Source organism: Chelon labrosus (assembly GCF_963514085.1).
Source record: "Chelon labrosus genome assembly, chromosome: 19".
Taxonomy (NCBI): Eukaryota; Metazoa; Chordata; class Actinopteri; order Mugiliformes; family Mugilidae; genus Chelon; species Chelon labrosus.
Window position 1 is genome coordinate 14,647,505 of NC_140352.1, and position 18,212 is coordinate 14,665,716.

The following is an 18,212-nucleotide window of genomic DNA, read 5'->3' on the forward strand; positions in this document are numbered from 1 at the left end:
ATTTATGTCAGAGCTAATGTAATTGAGGTAATTGTTTGGAAGTCTGAACATGGAATATTGCTGTTCTCTAAAGTTTCTAAGGGAAAACATTCAAACACATGATGTGGCAGGGGTATGAAAGTCCTTGCACATGCAGTATTTAGAAAGTTTAATGCTAACATGTTAAGTAGCCTTGTCTAAGGTGAGAAACCACTGATTACAAGAAATGATGTTCAAAGACAAAAGGATAGTCAAGTTTTATTTTCTACAAAAGATATGCAAGATGGTAAAACATCTTGCATACAAATATTTCAGCCTTCAAATTGTTTACTATTTTTTTTTTTTTTTTTTTTTAAAGGTAAGCATCTAGTTTCTAACATGTGCCAAGGTTACAACATGAATTAAGTACACATTTGGCACTTCATAATACCGTTTCTATTCTGTGCATATTGCTGTAAGTAATATGGTCCCCACTGATACTGTTATTACTCAGTGTCCTGTGTTCACCGGTAAACGCTTTCATTTCTTCAGTCATGTCCAAGCCACCTGCAGCATTTCCTCCACAGTCAGTAGTTTTTCTCTAGGTTTTCCGCTGGCTTCACCCCTCCTCATCTCCACGTTGTCTATCTTCTCCCAGTCTGCAAAAGTCACTGGTTTCACTCCTACAAATGAGAGAATACAAATTGTTTTTTGGCATGTCGACCAAAATAAGATTTCAGAGAAGAACAATTGAAAGCGTTGCCAACATCTCAATCCCAGGGTGGTTTGGGAACTGTACTACTCAGGACAGGAAGGCTCTCCTGTTATAAAAGTCGCGTCGGCATAAACCGCCGTTTTTACTAACTGTGCATATGACAAACATCTTGAATCTTGTGCAACAGTCTTGAAATAAGGAAGTACAAGGACTTATTTAAATAGAAATTCGGTACGCTGCTGAACCAGAGTAAAGTAATACTTAACACACTGTTCACCCTTGTAAATTCAATCAAGATGACCATCCTTCCTTCCAGGCTCCACCACTCTTTATTCCTTTCCAGCAGCTCGATTGTGTTATTTTTACATATGACGGGGTAAATGACCACATTTAACCAAGGGCCACTTTCAAAAGACAAACATTCCTTGAACATATGATCCCTTCTTTCAGCAACCGCATGGAAACAACCTTGTGTGGTTCAGAGATTTGTTTATTTGTTACGCACTGACATGATCTGCGCAACTATGTGAAACATTTCACCTCTCAAAGCCAGATTTCTTCAGACACCCCCAAGCAAGGCATTTCTTTTTTCCGCAAACTCCAACAGGCAACGCCATTGTCGATACAGTCATTTCTTTGAAACCATTTACGAAAAGCTTGAGTCACTTATTCTTGTGAGATAAAGTGCTGGAAATAAGCCGTCCCTTTGTTGAGAGGCTCAAATGGGAATGGCATGGGAGAAAACTCTTGTCTGAACTTGGGCTGACGCACTCAAGTCTATTTCTCTAAGTCCCTGCCACAGCTTGATTCAATTTAAAAAAGGTACTCGCCGCTGCCTTGAAAAGTACTGGAGGCATGTCTTCTACACACTATCCGTGGTGTTACAGATTAAAACGGAACCAAATCTCACAATGCCTTTCTTTTTTTTGGTGGACCTGACCTTTTCAGGAGAATGGATCGTCTCTTCCACAACTGGACTCTTTGATTATTTAAGCTTTGTGGTGACTGGGGGATATTTTTCTCCCCTTGATGTGTGTCTGTTGTGGGTCGCTATTCATTTATACATTGTATTTCTGTAGAAACCACATAGCACTGCATTTTCTTTGTTGCTGGTTTCTTGTTGTATGACGTTTTAAAGCTCACTAAAAGGGATCTGAAATTAAAAGAAGTGTGCAATTAAGCAGTATTGTTGCAGACTCAGCAAACAGGTTGTCTGCAACAATATTCCTTTCAGTGGAAGTTGCCGGATAATGAAGGGATCTGTGTGTAATCCAAGTTAGAACTTGTAGTATTATTGTGTATAGGATTTAGGATTTTTTTTTATTCACATTATATCAATCCATTTTAATCTGTTTTAAAAAAAAAAAAGTGAATTTGAAAGAAATGCAAATCTTTTGTACACATGCACAAACGCAGAGTTGTTTTAAAGGTTTGCTAAAGTCGGTGTACTGCTACAAATTTTGGAATTACAAGGTCAAAATCTTATTACCCCAATCCGAGACGATATTTTGAACCTCTCTGTAGTCTTTTGTCACATATCTGTAGTTGTCTTGCGTGTCTCTGTAGAAGTTTAACCACTTTTTATTGTTGTTTTGAATATTTTTGCTTCTCTTTCTAGTCAATTAATCAACTACCCAACTCCTACTTCAAAAATATGCCATTTGGTAGCCACTTGGGGGCATCCTTTCTCATTTTTTCCCCCTAACAACAGCTTGGCGTGACCGTCCTTACAAACAGTTAACAATCCCTTCAAAGAGAGCGGCTGGAGCCTCTGAAGATTTATTGGTGCACTGGAACGTTTCCAGACACTTTTTTTCTGTTGTGTTCATATAACGACAAACATGCACAAGCAGACTAACACGTTTTCTTTTTTTCCCCACTGACACAGATTAGTGGTAAGATAACAAGTCTCTACAAGGGATAACAAAAAAGCAAACAAGACGAGAAAGTACCTCTCTTTTCCAGCAGATTACTGATACTCTGTGAGCCAAGTCTGGCGGCAGATACATCCAACGTTCCCGTTTCCACGTCCTCCACCAGCGATCGTGCGGTGTCAAAGCTGTTGTTCATGGTGGTTGCTATCACACCTGTCGGGCCTGTTTTCAGCCAGCCACTGCAATAAAGACCTGAAGAGAAAGACGGATTTGTTGAATATTTTAAGCTAAGGAAAAATGTTCTTTAAGGTCTTATTTGAGTACCTGATGCTTGTTGAACCCGGCCATTAGTGCTTGGAACGATGGCTTTGTGGAGGTCAAATGGTAGAGAGGGGTCGATGGGGAGGCTTTTGTAACCGATACTGCTAATGACCAGGCCGCAGGGTACATCCTCTACTTCTCCAGTAAGCAGGGCCTTGGCTCGTTCACCTGAACCCTAGTTAGAGAGAGGTGCACTGAGTGGCTGCACGAGGCGACATCAACAGACAGGTTTTTAATTTTTTTTTGTTTACCTCCAGCTTGTTGACGGCCAGTCGGATGCCAGCTATTCTGTTGCGGTCGGGGTCGGCCAGAACTTCGATGGGGCTCCGGAAGAACCGAAAGCCCCACGTTCGGGTTGCCTGGTTTCGTCTCTCCTGTTCCTTCTCCCCGGGTGTCTCCAGGGCCGTCTTCAGCATCAGCTCCGTCAGACGCTTCCTGGGCCTTGGCAAGTCTGACACAGCAGAGACATTTCTGCTTCAAGTCCGCTTTGTTTTCATATCAGTTCTAGAAAACTTTCAAAAACTTGTTTTTGGCTATACCAGGACATGGATGACTGAGAACCTTCATAGACATCCTAACTTTCATCTTACATAAGTTACTGTCTATATCACTCTATAACTGTGTCTATATAAATGTCCATATTCATTCATTCATGTTCTGTAACCGCTTGTTCCTATGAAGGGTCGAGGCGTCTGCTGGAGCCTATCCCAGCTGTCATCGGGCGAGAGGCGGGTTACACCCTGGACAGGTTGACAGTCTATCGCAGGGCTAACACAGAGAGACAGACAACCACTCAAACTCACATTCACACCTACGGCCAGTTTAGAATCACCAATTAACCTAATGAGCATGTCTTGGGACGGTGGGAGGAAGCCAGAGTACCCGGAGAGAACCCACGCAGACACAGGGAGAACATGCAAACTCCACACAGAGAGTTAATAGCTGCGTACTGTACGTGCACATGTAAAAGCACACTTCTGCCAGATGTGTACATCTGTGACACTGAGCAAAGGAACAAATGGGTGAGAAATAAAACCTGTGTCAGGCTGCATCCTGCTGGGGATGGCTGCTGCCATCAAGCAGTGTCATTACTATGGGGTGGGGGTGCCCGGTCTGGTCTAGGTGGGTGGTACATGTCTAAGTAACATCCACATGAATGAATCCAAAAGTTTCCCAGTAGAACACTGAATTGTCACAAGACAGTCAAATTACTTCTTGCGTCATTCAGTGATCAGTGTATATAGTATTTGTGTGATACAACGGGCCACTGCATAGTGCATGCTTCTGATCAACCTCAATGGTGACACCAAAAAGCCACGAGTCGAGACTGAGCGAGCATGACATCTGGTTACCAAGCATTCACAAACAAATGGTTTAAATACATGGTGGCGTAATGGTTAGCACCGTTCCGTGTCCCCTGTTTTTAGGCAGATTACTCAAACTAAAACCAGTTGCCAAAATTACAAAAGTATTCATACATATTTTTAGCTGCGAACTGTACTTGCAGGTCGCTTCTGTCACGTATGCATCTGTGAAAATGTGTGAAGGTTAGGGTTAGGGTTAGGGTTTCCACGTAAGACAAACGTATTGAACGTCAGCTGTCTTCATAGATTTCCTGTCACTGCACTCTTTCTGATGTGGTGCTGTGACCACAACTCTGTCGGCCCAGCAGTGCAAGATTAGCAGCACTGACAACAGCGCGGACACGAATCTCCAGCTTCTAACATCTCCCCGTGGTCATTACTTTGAACAGACACAAGACCAAGGTTCTCATAATAACCTATGATAGAAGCAGGAACTGTTATCTGCACAAACGAGCACACGACCAGCACCATCAATCAACGCCTTGTGGCATCTTTGGCAAGGACGAGGACATCAAAAGGTCAACAGCACTGTGCATGGTGATGAGTAACTCTCAGAGTCAGGGTTACACTGTCACATGAAATCTGCTGTTTGACATCAGCTCAAAATGTAAAATAAATACACAAAATGTAGTGTCCTCCTTATCTAAGCATTAAAATGAGGAAAAATATTGAGATAAACTCCAATTTCATCCATTACCTTTAACAGCCTCTGTGACACCCTCAAAATCAGCCGCTAGCATCTCAGGTCTGGTGCCCGGCAGGTTCACCATTTCTCTGAGCTCCTGTAGACAGGAAGAGCATATTAGTTTGGAGAACATTCATATGTTAGTGAAGTTTCATGAGTTCACTCGGACTCAGCTCTAATCAGCTTTTTACCCTTATATCTGTCACTAATAAATAAGACCACCTTCCTAATATTGTGTACAGTTAGGTCCATATATATTTGGACACAGACCCAAGTTTTGTTATTTTAGCTGTTTACCAAAACATATAGAAGATACAGTTATATAATCAATATGGGCTAAAAGTGCAGACTCTCGGCTTCAATTTGATGGTATCCACATCCAAATTGGAGGAAGGGTTTAGGAATCACAGCTCTTTAATATGTAGCCACCCTTTTTCAAGGGACCAAAAGTAATTGGACAATTGACACAGAAGCTATTCCATGGGCTGCATGGACTATTCCCTCATTAGTCCTTCATCATTTAAACAGGCAAAAGATCTGGAGCTGATTCCAGGCGTGATGTTTTTATTCAGAAGCTGTTGCTGTGAACCCGCAACATGTGACTGCATCTCAGTGGAAGTGGCACAGACCATCCTTAGGCTGAAAAAAATCAGAAATCCTTCAGAGAGATCATGGAAATGTTAGGAGTGGCCATATCGCAGGATCGTTTCCATGGTGAAAAAAAAAACCCTTCACAACATCCACCCAAGTGAAGGACCCACTCCAGGAAGTAGGTGTATTTGTATCTAAGTCTAGAATAAACAGAAGACTTCATCACCGTAAATACAGAGGGTTCACCACAAGGAGCAAAGTTGATTAGACAGCAAACACTTTGCTGTACAAACACGCAGCAAAAGCAACCCAGGAGTGGAACATTCTGCAATGACCAAGTCAATCACCAGATGTCAACCTGAGGGAGCATGCATTTCACTTGCTTAAGACAAAACTTAGGGCAGAAACACCAACAAGCAAGGAACACAGCTGAAGACAGCTGCAGTAAAGGCCTGGCAAAGAATCACATAGGAGGAAACCTATTGTTTGGTGATGTCCGTGAGTCCCAGACTTCAGGCAGTCATTGTTTGCAAAGGATTATCAACAAATGATTACAAATAAACATTCTATTTATGGCAGTGTTAATTTGTCCAATTACTTTTGAGCCCCTGAAAGGAGGGGACTTTGTATAAAAACTGTTGCAATTCCTAAACGTTTCGTAGGATATTTTTGTTCAACCCCTTGAATTTGTGTCACTATTCAAATATTTCTGGGCCTAAGTGTAGGCCTCCTTTGTGGCTCCAAAACAGTTGTGACTCATCAGAGAATGGACATGGACCTTCTGAGGCTGTCCTGTGGTGTCTTCCAACAGGATGTCGTTAGTGGGGGCCTTTGGGTCCTATGGGTTGAGGAAAGCCGCCTCCGTGGATCAGGCTTGTTCCAGTGCATCCCACAGATACTTGATCAGTTTGGGATCTAGTGAATTTGGAGGCCAGGTCAACACCTGGTGCTGTTCTTTTATGTTTTTTTGAGTTGTTCTTAATGGGACTCCTGTCATCAAGGAGTGTCATTGCTATGGGGTGGGGGTGCCTGGTCTGGTCTAGGTGGGTGGTACATGTCTAAGTAACATCCACATGAATGCCAGGTCCAAAAGTTTCCCAGCAGAACATTGTGTATTGTCCCAAGATGGTCAATGTTAATACTTTTCCTATCAGTGGTTATAATGTTATGCTTGATGAGTGTATATAATATTTGTGTGTTACAACAGCCCACTACATGGTACATACTTCCGACCAACCTCAATAGTAACACCAGAAAGCCACGAGTCGTGACTGAGCGAGCATGACATCTGGTTTGCAAGCATTTACAAAAGTAAATGAACCAATAGTTTAAACACTTGGTGGTACAGTGGTTAGCTTTATTGGTGCACAGCAAGGATGTTCTTGGTTTCTGTGTGGTCCTTTTGGTGCTTCACACATTCCAAATAACCGTGGTTAACTGGTTTCTGTAAATTGCCTATTGGTCTGAATAACTGAAAAATGATTTGTCTCTATCCGCCTGTTACTGACTGGTGACCAGCCCTGGGTTCACACCACCTCTAGCCAAGTGTCAGCTGGAACTGCACCCCCAGAGACCCTATCATAGATAGCAGGTGTAGCTTATAGATGACAGCTACATCAAAGTGATTAACGTTTGAAATATTTATCCCCAAATTTCTGATCAGCTGATCAGCTGTAAAATTATGGCCACAGAAAGGTGAAGTGAATAACACTTATACCTTGTTATCATGCCACATGCCAGTAGGTGGAATTTATTAGGCAAGTAAGTATTTTTTCCACGATGATGTGTAACAAGCAGGGGAAATGGCCAAGTTGAAGGATTTGAGTGACTTTGACAAGAGCCACATTGTGATGACTAGACAACTGGGTCAAAGCATCTCCAACACTGCAGATCTTGTGGGCTGTTCCAGGTCGGCAGTGGTCAGTACCTATCAAAAGTGCTCCAAGGAAGGAGAAGTGGTGAACCAGTGCCAGGGTCATGGAAGACCATGGCTCTTTGATGACGTACTATACTATTAGTACTATAATGCACCCTGCCACAAAGCAAAAATGGTTTTAGGAATGGTTTGAGGGACACAACAACAATTCCCATGATTTCATTCCAATCCAGCATCTGCTGGATGAGCAAGTGCAATCCACCTTGCAATCTGCAGGGCTTAAAATTTTCTGCAGGTAAAGTCTTGGTGTCTAGAGGTCTAGAGGAGTCTATGTCTCTACAGGTCAGGGCTGTTTTGGTGGCAAAAGGAGGTCCTTCACAAAACAGTTAGGCCAGTAGGCAGGTCGTCATAATATTATGTCTGATCGGTTATCTAAATGTAATCGCTTCATAGTTGAAGTAATATGCTGAAACAAGACCAAACATGTCAAAGCATGTCAGAGTGACTTTAACAGAACATGATGATTTCAAAGTGAAGATGACCTTTCATAAAACAAGTCGTCACTTTATCCTACTTGACGTTTGTGTGAATTAGTGTACTGATTCTTGAGTAAGGGCTAAAAACTCGTTTTGTGAGTTAACAGTAACCTTTTACCATGACACTGTGATCAGTTTATCCTTAAATCTAGGATAAGGTTTGAGACATTCTTGAGTATCGCATTCACAACAATGGAATGGAGATGTCAAACAGACAACGCCTTCGGACTGTCGCTGTCAGATAATGACAGATATCTTGTGCAAAGATAGATGAATATATTAGCTGTGTGTTCAAGGAATCTCAAAGAAAACATGCCTGCATTGGCAGAGCTACAAAGGAGTAACACCTCAAAGATTTGGCCTTTCTCTTTAAAACTCCTCTGACACGTACCTTGATTGTGCAAGCGACCTGCATGGGTCCTCTCCTGCCAACAATAAGCACCCTGCGCACATGGCTCTTTGCCAGCACCTCCAGGGCAGGCTGGGTGATGTCCGTTTTCTGCAGAAGATAAAAAAAAAAGGTGAAAAGGGGAACAAAAAAGAAAAAAGAGAAAAGGTTCATATCAGCTTCTGGGCCACCACTTTGAAGCACTGCATTCGTGAGGTGAAGTTTATTTGATAACATCTGTGTCTGTGTATCTGTGTCATAGTCAGTGCTATATTGAAGTGGTGTAGCCAAACAAGGAATTGTGCTTTTCAAATTAATTCACTCGATAAGTCCATGAACAAACCGGCTTTTGTGCATGTTAGACCTATCACACCACTAACACACCACTAACACTAACACAAGGTGTGAGTTTCACCGGTAAACTCACACCTTTAGTTTTAGCCTCACCTTTAAAATGTCTATGGGGGATAGCAGGATTCTTGCTACATCCAAGGCCACGTTGCCTTGTCCCAGAATGACTGCCGTTTCACAACTCAGGTCTGGATTAAGCTGAATGAAAAATCACAGACATAAGATAAAATGAGCCTTTGTGAATCAAAACGCAGAACAGGGAGAAACATAATAAAACAACAGAAAGAATGAAATAACAGAAACAGCATGTGGAACAATAGAATAGTGGACATAGTAAAAAAAAATAAAGCTTTGTGTGCACACGTGCTAGAATATGTACAATCCTGTAAATCAGTGGTATTTTTATCAAAACCCAAAGCCATGGAGTGACAAAAGCTGCTGTTCCTCAAAAGGCCAAACAAGACTAGCTCCAAAAAAGAGTCAGTCGACACAGACCTCAATGTTAAAACATCCAGCTGAAATTAAATTTGTCAACAGCCTGGAACAAAAGCCTGTTTTATTAATGACCCCAACGACCAGGCCTGGCCAACCCACGGCTCCCTAGACGCATGCGGCTCTTTCTTTGAGCTTTTGGATGCCGTGAAACTGTTCATGGAAGAGAAGGACAAGCACTATCCCGAGCTTTCAGACCTCAAGTGGATTATGGATCTGGCTTTTTTGGTCGACATGCCGTGTCACTTGGACAGACTGAAGCTGTCTAAAATACTGCCTGACCTGGTGCAAAGTGCGTTTGTGTTTGCCAACAAACTGAAGCTGTTCAAGACGCATATTCAGAAGAGAGATTTAATGCATTTTCCCACTCTGTTCAGGCGCTGTCCTGAATAACCACATCCATGATATGCAACTATGGTTGAAAATCTGCACGAAAGCTTTGTGACCCGGTTCCGTGATCTTCAACTGAAAAGGCCACAGATTACATTCCTCATCAACCCGTTTAAGGCAGAGACAGGCTGTTTGAAAACCCCGCTGGTCACAGATGGCGCTGCGGCTGAGTTGGAGATGATTGATCTTTGTGAAGAGGACCAACTGAAATCTGCTTTGAGAGAAGGGACCATTGAATTCTGGAAAAGTGTGCCAATGGAAAAGTACCCAAATGTCAAACGGGCTGTGTTTAAGAAATTGTCAATGTTTGGATCAACATGCGCCTGCGAGTCTGCTTTTTCTACCCTGAAACACGTGAAATCAAAGCATCGATCTGTTCTGACAGACACACATGTGAAGGAATTGCTTCGAGTGGCAACAACTGACTAGAAACCAGATTTGAAAAGGATTGTTGAGGGCAAGGAATGCCAGAAGTCCCACTAAGCAACATGCATGGTAAGAGAAAAAATGCTATTGTAAATTATATTTTTGTTTGTAGACATGAACTGAACATTGAACTGAGAGTTTGTTTGTGAGACAGTGCACAAAGTGTTCATTGTTGAAAATGACTGGCCTGTGGTCTTACTTCTGTGGGAGTCAATTTTTGTCATTATCATGTTGATGTGTGACATTTACGGTAAATCTGGCTCTTTGCAGTAACACAGTAAAAATTGTGGCTCTTAGCCTCTGACTGGTTGGCTGAACCCTGCCCTAAGTGCATCTTTATACACAGTCAATAACTTGTACACATACGATATACAGTTGCAATCAAATTTCTTCAACCCCCACTGCAAATTATATTTACCGGCAAAATATACCAAGAGTTTTGCAATTTTGCAAATCAGGTGTGGTCTCAAGCACACCTAATGAAACCAATCAAGGACTTCATTAGTTGCATCTGGTGTGCTTGAGATAGAACACTTCAAATACCTGTACTGTTGGCGGTGACATTTGATCGCATGTTGGAAACGTGTCGAGAGAATTGTCAAAAAGGTCAGAGTAGAGATCATTGCCTTGCACAAACAAGGAAAAGGATACAAAAAGCTAGCAAAGACACTGAATGTTCCTAGAGATACAACTGGAAGCATATTTCGCAGTTTTATAGTTAAAGGAACAGTGGCTACACTACCTGGACGTGGCAGAAAAAGGAAGCTATCAACTGCTGCCACCAGATTGGGGAGGCAGGTGGTCAAAAACCCTCAAATGACCGCAAAAGATCTGCAGCAAGACTTGGTGGCAGCAGGTACTGAGGTAAGACGCATACTAAACGCTTAAGGGCTTCATGCCCGAACTCCAAGACATACACCACTACTGACCCAAAAGCAAAAGAAAAGACTTCTCGAATTTGCTCAAAACTATATAAATAAGCCAAAGAGATATTGGGATTCTGCTCTCTGGAGTGATGAAACAAAACTGTAACTTTTTGGGCCTATGGATCAGCGGTATGTCTGGAGGAGGAAGAATGAAGCACTGGAGATTGTTGATTTATTTATATTTGTTCTGCTTGTACAGCACTTTGGTTCAACTGAGGTTGCTTTTAAATGTGCTTTAGAAATTAACTTTGATTCAACTGCAGGACAGTGATCCCAAGTATACCTCAAAGTCCACCATTGCTTGGTTTCAGGAGAAGCTCTGGAAGGTACCAGAGCGGCCATCACAATGGCTTTGAAAAAGGCGGTTGCAGCTCCCAAGCCCGAGAATATTAGTGAACTGGAGGCCTTTGGCCATGAGGAATGGGCTCAGATTCCCCAGAGACACTCCCAGAAGCTGCTGTCCTGCTATGCATCACGTTCGCAGCGGGTCATAAAAGTAAAAGGGTGCTCTACCAAGTACTAAAAATGCTTGTCATGAAGGGGTTGAATCATTTTGAGACGACATTAGTCATTAAAAGTGGCATTTTGTGTTGAATTTGGAGAAACCTAATTGAAATTTGTGATATTAGTTGTGTTAGTTGCTATTTAAATTGTTCTTGTTTGTTTAGTGCAGACAGCTGCTAGTGGTGGTGAATGGGGTTGAACCATTTTGATTGCAACACATGTGCAACATCTGTGTTGTGTCATTTATTTGCAAGAAAGAGCCTTCAAAAAACGTGGCGTTGACCTTTCGGAGATAAAACCTCATTAGTGTATACATTCTTGAGCTTGGCTAAAAACATGTCTTGTGAGGTGACATTTTTATTTTTGAACTCCAAATTCAGATCAGCTCAAAACATTTTCCCAAAGAGTTCCTGAGACACTGTGTTTACAGGAACAGAACTGACAAATAGAAAGAAAAAGTAAATACATTACAGCTACGGTCACAGCTGGCGCCCGAGCAGAAGTATAAAGAGGAGACTGCTAATTCAGCAAATCGTGAAAACCAAAACAAGCAGAAGTAGTAGGAGGAAAAAGTACCCTCGGTAAGGAGAAACGAGGCAGACTGTAGATCAACAGACTGATTTTTGTTTCAGATTTACTTGTGCAAGCTGAGGCATACCTCTTGACAGCTGGGCAGCCCGTTGTACCAACCAACAAAGTCTTTGGCAGAGTAAACATCAGCTAAATCTTCCCCCGGTACTCCCATAGTCCTGTTTCCATCTGCCCCATAGCTCTGGGGAAAACAAAAGAAACGAAAGTGAGTAATGGAAGAATACACAAGCTGAAGACATGGAGATTATACAAGGTGCAGACATGGAGATTATACAAGGTGCAGACACGCCAGGGGGGTTTCATGTTCTCACCAGGATGACAGCATGGTAGGCTTGCTGTAGCTCCTTGATGCTCACGTCTCTCCCCACATTCACATTGCCATAGAAATGACAGCGTGAATGTTTCGCCGTCTGCGTGAATGTGTTGATGACGTTCTGGAGAGAAGTATAAAAATTTAAAAAAGAAAACAGTTTTATAGCTCTATTGGTGATGGTGATCACATGGTATTATATGACACTGTATTACAGTAGGAGCACAGATTTGTTATGGGCACACGATTTAAAGACTTCCCTACACCTTGGATGACTGCTGTGTAACCAAACCACTGAAAGTATGCCAGATTAGTCATCAGCTGTTCCGGTTTGTGTACATGCACAGACAACCGTCTATGACTTGAGTGAATACTGAAGAAAATGTGATTGTGTGATTTCAGTGCTCTGATTTCAAAATCGAAAGATGCTAGAAGATAAAGGGTTAGCTAGCTTAGTGGAAATGTCAGAGGAAGGCAGATACAGCTCATCTGTCTTCGTGGAAATTACTCATAAACACAATTAGAAAGCTCTTTGTTACCTGTCACACAAAAATGGAAAAACAACAAAATGTCGGTACAACTCGATACAAGTCAGTAGTACAACAAACCACAGCCTCCGACATGGTTTTATTTCAACAAATGCTTAGTATCATAAACTTCATGACGTTGAGATTTAGTGCAAGTCTGTTATATTATAATGCATTCCTTTTCAAAGGTGTACCTAATGAACTGGCAAGTGTGTGCACTACAGAGCTTTATAGATGTCTGTAGATGTGTTTTTTACTTGGCTAGCTGTTTTCTCAGGTAGTCTAACCACATCCTGGCTGGTGCTCTGTGTTAAGATAGAGCTACAGTGATTAGTTGATGGCATAAGTGACTCACAAGGAATTGGACTGCAAAAATGCAGATGACTGATCCGTTGGCGCCGACCAAAGACAGGCAGGATTGCCTCAAACTCTATAATCCATTTTCACCATATTTTCCACAGCAAGCCATAGATCTGCGTTCTTTCTCATGTCAGATGTCATGCAGGGTGAGGGAAAGTTGAGACATGTCTTTCATAAACACGTTTGCCTGAGGTGTTGACTGAGTTTATTTATAGTACTATTATTAGCTCAAAGCCAACAGGTATTCATGGCATCTTATTTACCAAAAGGTAGTTTATTTTCTCATTAGGAGCACACACCTTAACTTCAGGATGATCAGGGGCCACCCCAAACCTGACCAGGCCAAACGGGACAGGCAGGCGTTCATAAATGTCCACTTCAACATCTTGAAGAGCCTGGGGGGAAAAACAGACGCAAGATGTCAAATGGAGATCTTTTGTGCAACGATTGGAAAAATGTAACAGTGGTGTAGGTTGAGGATTTTGGAAGTGTTACAAAGAGCACAATCAGTTCTCAATGGAGCAACTCTGGACCACAGACTATATAAATATGGACAATGCGTCTCCACTTTGCGTTGGCAAAACTGGCGCCATTTTCCTGGGGACACTTGCAGCGCCGTTTTGCAACTTTGCAGCCAGAGTCTGCTCAGTACGGTCTGAGCAGCGATATCAATGACCCACCCACACTCGCATTTTCGTTTAATTAATACTACGCTCTGCTCTACCTCCACCAGTTAAAATGAAATGTTGGGTCAAAAATGAACGCTTGAATTTTCACCAGTATTATATTAACTACCTGAAATGACAGAAACCATCTTTGAAAAAAAATAATTTGAGTGTATTTTAGTGTTTTAGTTTGGCCTAAGTCCCGCCCACTAACATGGAGGAGGTGGAGCTTATGACCTATACTGCAGCCAGCCACCAGGGGGCGCTGTACTTGCTTTGGCTTCACTTTCAAGGAGCAGTTCAGCCGTCCATCTTTATACTGTTTATGCTCCGGAGGGGTTAAATGCAATGAACAAGCACATATTTAGATTTGATTTGGTTAGCACTGTTTTTGTAAGCTGTGCACACATTTAGAGTATGTAATCACCTAAATAGCTCACTGACTGCTACCGCTCACATCAGGCAGGTGCTTGTGCACTAGATGAAAATAAACACTTACCGCTGTCATGGCCACAACACAGATTCTATCTTCTAACACTTTATACCAGCCTACTCACTGACCAATAAACTACCATCATCACTGACATTTTTTATCTCAGTGCTCTTGTTTACCCTTATAACAGTAAATGTATGAGCACACTGCATACCAATCACCTGCTCTGAAATGAATAATGTTGAATGCCCATATAGCTCACCAGCCTGAGCCCTATAGAATGAGGCTATAGCCGTCACCGCAGCGGTGTAGGTTGCGCCATTACTTCCTGTCTCTCTCCGCTGAGAAGTATCTAGTACATGCAAACCAAATAACAGATGCATGTATGAATTTATCTGCCTGCATCTGCTGCTCTCTTCTCCTCTTCCCCTACTTCCTCTTTGGATTCTGTCTCTCCACATGGCCGGCCTCAAGTGGATCGTTCCACCATATAATCTGGGTTCTACTCAGTGTTTCCTCCGGTTAAAGGGGAGTCCCATCAAGGAGTGTCATTTCTATCGGGTGCGGGTGCCTGGTCTGGTCTAGGTGGGTGGTACATGACTATGTAACATCCACACAAATGCCAGGTCCAAAAGTTTCCCAGCAGAACATTGCATTGTCAGAAGTTCAAGTCAATATTTATTTATTTATTTCTACCTGTTTGTTGCTGTGGCCGATTGGTGTTTGTTAGACTGAGGATTACTTACAGTGGTGTATCAGATTCAGAATATATGAAGCTGTGAAATATTTATCCCTGCTTCTTGTTTTGGTATTTATTAAAGCGTATAAGTCACCAAATGCCTTCTGTTTCAACTGGCGAGAACCACGCTGCAATATGACAGAGACACGGGTCACAAGCAGGTAGGAGATACTGCCTAAGTAGAAAGCAACAAATCACTACACACCAAACACAACTTTAAAAGTGTTATGGGAGAGGGATTATAGTGAATATACAAAAAAAAAAAAAAACTTGAAGATGGGACTGAGAAACATTAAGTATTGCTGGGACACTCATTTGTCTGGTTGTGTGTGCACATATTTGTTGGGACAAAAAATAAATAAATCATCAAAATAGCCACATAAAACATCAAATAAAGGGACTTTATGCCTTGCTAACTCAAAAAACATCAATTATCCAACATCAAGGCAACTTTAAACATATGTGTTTGTTTACTGAGCGGGAAACATCAAACATCATCTCAAGGGTGCTTTATATATAATTATAGGGATTTTCCCCAGAGTGTGTCAAATCAGAGAAAATACTGCAATCGAATCCAGGCCAAATGGGGCCTTACTGGGTGGACTTTACATGTTCTCCCTCAGTCTGTGTGGGTTCTCTCCGTGTACCCAAGCTTCCTCCCACCATCCAAAGACATGATTGTTAGGTTAATAGGTGATTCTACATTGGCCATAGGTGTGAGTGTCTGTCTCTCTGTATTAGCCATGATAGACTGGCGACCTGTCCAAGGTGTACCCCGCCTGGGGTTGCCAACCGTCCCTTGAAAAACAAAAGGGGCTGCACTTTGTCCCGTATTACCATGAGAATCAAATAGAATCAAAATAGTTTGTAAAATGTCAATGGAATTAATGAATGACAGGGCGCTTTATATGAACATTTACGGTAAACTTATGCCCAGGCCGTCTCCTGCTCTGTGACCAATGAGCTGACAGTGGGAATCCCGCTGTCAGCTCATTGGTCGAGGTACTGGTGCTTGAGAAGAAGATACCGGAAGACAACAAAGCAACAACTTTTCCTCACACTTTATGTTTGCACTTATTATTCTTATTGCACTATTACAACAGGAATGTTCTGCTTTCTATTGTTTAATATTAATTTATACAGTTTTAAGTTAAGTAGGACAGGTTTCTGTTTAAGAAAGATATTTATTTTTTTTTCTGTTCATTTTGTTATTTGTATTAAAAATAAGTTGTTGAATAATAATTTGTTTTCCCTGTGATGTACTGGCGACCTGTCCAGGGTGTACCCCTGCCTCTCGCCCGATGACAGCTGGGATAGGCTCCAGCAGACCCCCGTGACCCTTAACAGGACTAAACGGGTATAGCAGATGAATGAATGAATGAATGAATTTGTTTTCCATGTGTTCACTCAAAATATTCATCTAATTCAATTCTGGTTCGAGTCAAATAGTTAAAAAATCGTTTCACACACACAAAAAAGGCCCTTTATTTATTTTTCAGGGAGTTGGCAACCCTAACCCCGCCTCTCCACCGATGACAGCTGAGATAGGCTCCAGGCTCCATAGGTTACAGAAGACGAATGAATGAAAGAATGAATGAATTAATGAAATTGTGTATCATGAGACGGTTAACCGGGATGCATGGGTGAAATTACACACACACAGGTGACAGATGCCACATCCACATAAAACAAGAACCATATACCTTGATGAGATGCTGCGCCGTGTAGAAACCGGCTGGTCCGCTTCCAACTACACACACCTTTGGGCTGCAAGGGGAAAAAGAAGCCTTCCCCCGCCCACTCATACCTGCAATGTAAATACAGCGAATCAAGTGGGTGGCACACGCCCAAGTCTGTCTGGAGTCACAGTTAATAATACAATTAAAGGAATGTGTGAACGTGTGAACTTTAATAAATTGGCTCAAACACTGCAATGGTAATCCTCCGAGCAGTGTTATGCTGCAGTGAGGGAAAGACTACCAGAGTCTGACATGAATACGTGTATTTGTTTATGAATGCTCTGTGGTGGTCTGGGACGTGTGCCGAATTGCTGAAGGAAGTCGGTTTTCCCAAACGGAAGCATATCTTCGAGCAGACGATGCGTTTTTTTCTGTGAGCGACTCCTGCGAATGTAAAACTAACCACGTTGTGTACTGGGTTTGGCTACGTGCACGTCGTTTGCGGGTGGCTCACCTGCTCGAAGTCGACCCATCCATCTGCTTCTTCCTGAGGTAAACAGCTTCAGCTCGGAGAACAGGAGTTTATAGCTCATCTTGTCCTGGATACAGACCACCCACAGACGAGCCGACCGGCGTGAAACGAATAAATACTTAAACCCTCAGCGTTGCTTTCTTGGTTCTGTGGGGCCGGCTGCGCATATCTGCCTCTGCCTTGAGCTTTGGACAGTCACTGAGCAGCACTGAGATCAAAAGCCAAGGTGGAAAACGTTTATAACTGGGTAGGTTTCACGGGCTGCGTGTCCTCGGCTCGCTGTGGCGTTAAGCGGTTCGTACCGCTTTTGGTTACTCTACAAATAAGAACTTAATTAACTTAATTACATGTTACGGTGCTGTTATAATAACAAACCCATTTCAAGGTTGCACTGTGTGTTACACACATAACAGCCCGTGGAGAGCCCATGATTCAAAGCGAAGGTTCCACACTCAACAACAGTATCACTAATAATATCTTCTTAGACTTTTTTTCGCCCTAAATATTTTGTCGAGGTGTTTCTCTGAATGTTTCAATATTATATATACACACAGATGAAGCATAACATTATGACCACTGTCAGGAGAAGTGAATAACATTGACCATCTTGTGACAATGCAGTGTTCTGCTGGGAAACTTTTGGGCCTGGCATTCATTCATGTGGGCTTTACTTAGACATGTAGCACAGACCTAGACCACACCAGGCACCCCCACCCCATAGCAATGACACTCCTTGATTGGCAGCAGCCATCCCCTGCAGTGGGATGCACTGGAACAAACCTGATCCACGGAGGCCCCTCCCCTTGATTCATAGCACCTAAAGGCCTCCACTAAACAACACTCTGTTACCACACACCACAGGACACCCATGTCCATTCTCCGATGAGTCGCAACTGTTTAAGTGGCACAATGAGGCCTACAGTTAGGCGCAGAAATATTTTTCTGCCAGGCATGACAAGGTCAGACTGCAGAGAACAGT

The 18,212-nt window shown here is 42.5% G+C and overlaps 1 protein-coding gene across 1 annotated transcript; it reads right to left on the bottom strand.

The window, feature by feature from the left end:
• Nucleotides 1-148: 148 nt before the first annotated feature.
• Nucleotides 149-18,203, bottom strand: fdxr (ferredoxin reductase). Its single transcript, XM_084567414.1, has 12 exons — nt 17,216-18,203; nt 16,726-16,829; nt 13,485-13,580; nt 12,300-12,422; nt 12,056-12,169; nt 8,756-8,857; nt 8,312-8,419; nt 4,930-5,014; nt 3,120-3,319; nt 2,872-3,043; nt 2,626-2,799; nt 149-641 (listed from the first exon to the last, which is right to left on the bottom strand). Exons 1-12 carry the CDS (start codon nt 17,292-17,294, stop codon nt 511-513), a joined length of 1,488 nt encoding a protein of 495 aa, XP_084423540.1. The 5' UTR covers nt 17,295-18,203; the 3' UTR covers nt 149-510.
• Between the last annotated feature and the right edge of the window lie 9 nt (nt 18,204-18,212).

Bases quoted from the DNA above. Each gene is read 5' to 3' on its own strand.
- fdxr (XM_084567414.1), bottom strand. From the start codon at position 17,294: ATGAGCTATAAACTCCTGTTCTCCGAGCTGAAGCTGTTTACCTCAGGA. The intron at 8,858-12,055 runs GTATGCCTCAGC...TTTTTCATTCAG, and splicing joins GGCTGCCCAGCTGTCAAGAG to CTTAATCCAGACCTGAGTTG. The intron at 3,044-3,119 runs GTAAACAAAAAA...CTCTCTAACTAG, and splicing joins TGGCCGTCAACAAGCTGGAG to GGTTCAGGTGAACGAGCCAA.